This window comes from Eufriesea mexicana, unplaced genomic scaffold, assembly GCF_001483705.2.
Source record: "Eufriesea mexicana isolate 0111107269 unplaced genomic scaffold, ASM148370v2 scaffold953, whole genome shotgun sequence".
NCBI classification, from domain to species: Eukaryota; Metazoa; Arthropoda; class Insecta; order Hymenoptera; family Apidae; genus Eufriesea; species Eufriesea mexicana.
Genome location: NW_016909094.1, coordinates 176,418 through 180,656, shown reverse-complemented (window position 1 = coordinate 180,656; position 4,239 = coordinate 176,418). Strand labels below are relative to the sequence as shown.

The following is a 4,239-nucleotide window of genomic DNA, read 5'->3' as shown; positions in this document are numbered from 1 at the left end:
ACAAAAAGTGGAGAAATGCAATGAAATAATGTATATTGTTTTTTAAAATTCCCTTTATAATTTAAATCGAAATAAATATCGTAGAATGCATAAATACAAATGTAACTTTCATCTAACGGTATATAAAATTTATAAGAAAAAATAGCCAAAAGGTAATCGTTAGTAATGTTACCATTTTTATGTTACTGGAAGAGTTAATCGATTTGGCAAGTGAAAAAAGTAATAAATTTAAATTTTACTAAATGTTACTTAAATTCTGATAAGACGGCGCTAAAAAATTCACCGTTATCATTCATGGCTTGCTAGTGCATTTGAGTTGCATTATTGCAACGATTTACATTAGAGTGCGGAGTTAATCAAAGCGACCTCTGAAATAAATTATTTATTATTCAGTGGCCAAAAAATTTTTGTCGTTTAACGGTGTTAATCTTAATTATCAGAGAAAGTTATTATAAATATAAAAAGTTATGACTATACCGAGTGCTTTGACACTTAAATTTAAGATTTTTCAAAAAGTGGAGTTAATCGATTTGTGCAGTGAACAGCTCATGTATAGTAATAAATATTGTACTAAGGCTTTTATCATCAATATATTATTACTCTCATGGAGCTCGGTTGAGATGTTCTACCCTATCCGCCATATTCTTTACTAGACCTCGCGATCTCTGATTTCCAACTATTTCGATCTTTACAAAATTCTCTTAATGGAAAAAGCTTCAACCCTTTGGTCGAAATAAAAAATCACGTAGAAAAGTTTTCGCTGAAAAACCTGAGAAATTCTGGAAGGACAGAATTCTCAAGTTGCCTGAAAGATGGAGAAAGGTTGTAGAACAGAATGGTAACTATATAATTTAATAAATATACACTAAAATTTAAATCTCCCGCGTTTCAATTTTCCTTCAAAAAACTTTCCAAACAATCCAATATTTCATGATAATAAAATGATTTTGGGTCAAAGGGGTAGTAAGCTATATTCCAAAGTCACCCTAATGACTATTACTAATCTTACAAGCATGTTGCCATTTCTTCTTCTCTTTTTAAAGAATAGTTAATATTATTCCATAGCATCTGATTTTGTAAACATTACAATTTGATATTGCTTAACATATATAAACTATTTACATATATTTAACACGTATAAAGAAATATAAAGAAATATTTCAAATGTGTATGAATCAAATGTGTATCTGAATATTCATAATCCATTTACTTGAAACTTTATCTCTTCTCCTCATAATAGTATATTGCACCAACATCCAGGAATCCAAGAAACATTTTTCTTTTGTTATTGTACCCTTATTAAATGTTCCTAAATTTACCAACTTAAATACAATTATTTACATTTTTCTTAGTATTCTGGTTTAAAATAACAGGCAACCTTTGATACCTTTATCAATAATCACTGTAGCAAGAAAGTTAGTTGTAATTAATGTGTGTGAGTAGTGCGTTGTGTGTACAAATAGATTTGAAGAATATTAAAAAACATTGGAAAGGGAATACACTTTTATATGATATTTAATCACCTATTTGTGTCCCTTAAATCGCTTATCGACTAACTTACCTGTTTAGGTTGCAAAACACGAATGGAATTGAGGGTGGCAGCACCACCATGAAGAACTCGAAGACTAAGTTTTCCCGACATCTCTGCAGTGGTAGCAGTCGCACTTCTCAATTCTTTTTTCGCGGCTCTACCGAATTCCTTTTCGACTTTTAGAATCAAGGGACCGAGAGTAAACCTCGTCTTGATCATAGTGTGATCGCTCATCATGTTTACCGACACGTCTCCTGATCTCTGAAGACTTGCAAGCCCGTAAAGCGTGGCACGTGCTTTTGGTTTGTTCTTCTTTGTCTGGAAATGAATGCAAAACATATATTATTTTTTTGAAAAATTATTTACTTCGTATTCGGATTTCGTATAGTATACTCTGTATAGTACATAGTATAGTACACAGAAAATTGAAATATTGTGTCACTCGAAAAACAATTTTGTTATAACAATAATTGTTCAAACTTTAAATGTTAATTAAAATGATTCATAATTATTTATATTAACGAAGTATGAACCTATTTTTATTACATTATCTTATATAATAATCCATGTACAAAACCATGCAAAAGAACCGTGGAAAAATTAGACCATCTGTGTACACAGCACGTGTAAAGCAGTACATGTAACAAACAGCAAAATTAATACTATGTTTTAAGCTTATTAAGATAATCGCCATGTTGTATCTTATTGATGAGTGAAACGATATTATCGTTAATATTGATAAAGAACATTAAATACCTTATTTTTATTACTGTTAGTCTGATTTTTTGTTTTATTTTTCGTTCCACCGCGAATTTTGTTTGCCTTTTTGCTATTTGAGTTAGATGTTCGCCTATTTGGAGATTTCGTGGTGGTTTCCACATTTGATCTGCTTGCGAATTCAGACATGGTAGTAGTTGGTACTGTTTCCTTGTCAATAGTAGTAACAGAAACAGTTATGTTTTCCAGGCCTTCTAGTGTTTTCTAAAAATAAATTAAAATAATAAACATAACATATGTTTAAAACCAACAGAGTTTCTTTTGAATAAATAGGATTTCTTTTAAACGCAATTTAATGGTCAAATTAACATTTTAAAAAGAATATGTTTAACTGATATTTCCTAAACTTTACAAAAGTTTAGGGTGTTCCAAAATTCACGCATGGTTTGAATTTTGCGCTATTTGTGCGGTAAAGTGTTGTCAATGAAAGAAAAAGAAAACTAGGATAATAAGATTCTAAAATACTAAGATACTAAGATACTAAGATACTAAGATACTAAGATACTAAGATACTAAGATACTAAGATACTAAGATACTAAGATACTAAGATACTAAGATACTAAGATACTAAGATACTAAGATACTAAGATACTAAGATACTAAGATAATAAGATACTAGGATACTAAAATACTAGGATACTAAAATACTAAGATATTAAAGGACTAAGATACTAAGATACTAAAATATTAAGATATTAAAATACTAAGATACTAAGATACTAAAATACTAGAATACTAAAATACTAAGATATTAAAGTACTAAGATACTAAGATACTAAAATACTAAGATATTAAAGTACTAAGATACTAAGATATTAAAATACTAAGATACTAAGATATTAAAGTACTAAGATACTAAGATACTAAAATACTCAGATACTAAGATACTAAAATACTCAGATATTAAAGTACTAAGATACTAAGCATACTAATGTACACTTTACAAATACTATATGTATACTATTATGTACACTATGATGTATACTACATTAAATTTACAATTTTCAATTAAAAACCTGCGTTTTCTATCAAAATTACTTCTTGCGTGAATTTTGAGGCACCCATTAGTTTTAAGTAAAAGTTTGAGACAGATAATTCATAGAATTTTACTGAAATTTAAATAACGTTAATAAATAGTTATTGTATGCTACATATTGTACAGAAAATATATATTTTTAATATACATTATGATTCGCTTAAAATAGCTCACTTAATCGTTACACTGTTATATAATTTTATAATAATAATTGATAATTCAGAGGAGACTGATAATGGAATAAAAATATTCCTTGAAACATGTTTCTCATATTTGTATTACTAAAATCTATATGAAGGTTAGCTTTGTCGTTTGATTTACTGCCCTATGTCTCTAATGTATTCGTTTATAAAAAGATAGTTCAAAAGATTTAAAACTTCAACTTTCCTTACAAAAGCGAAATAAACTTTAATCAGAGAATTATGATTACAAAGAAACATTCAAATTTAAGTATCCTTGAAATTAATGAGCTTTTTATACATATAGACAAATATCTTTTTGCAAAGAATGTCAAGGTGCATGGATTGGTGTACCAGAAGCTGTATGACTCTATTTAAGAAAACAAAATTGATATTCATATGTTTCTCAGACATTCACGCAGAAAAAGTGATACCATATTATGTCATCCCTGAATTAAATTTTCATTCAGTTATTCATTAAGATTGTGTACTCTGTGTAGATATAAATTATTATACTCGTATATATATTTAATAATTATATATATAATAATATGTAATATTATTACATTAATAAAATTTTTCTGAATAAAATTTTTATTCAGTTATTGATTAAAATTGTGTACTCTGTGTAGATATAAATTATTATACTCGTATATATATTTAATAATTATATAATATATAATAATGTGCAATATTATTATATTAATAATAAATA

General features: G+C 27.5%; 1 protein-coding gene across 1 annotated transcript in view; it reads right to left on the bottom strand.

Annotated features, from left to right (window-relative positions):
* Positions 1-1,175: 1,175 nt before the first annotated feature.
* The window catches only part of LOC108547178 (nucleolin), a gene marked incomplete at its 5' end in the record, with an annotated part of 31,172 nt that continues 28,108 nt past the window's right edge, over positions 1,176-4,239 (bottom strand). Inside the window, 3 exons of the mRNA XM_017899584.1 lie at positions 1,176-1,322; positions 1,562-1,849; positions 2,288-2,512. Of these exons, the coding sequence (XP_017755073.1) occupies positions 1,176-1,322; positions 1,562-1,849; positions 2,288-2,512 (660 nt within the window). The remainder of the gene's footprint in view (positions 1,323-1,561; positions 1,850-2,287; positions 2,513-4,239) is intronic.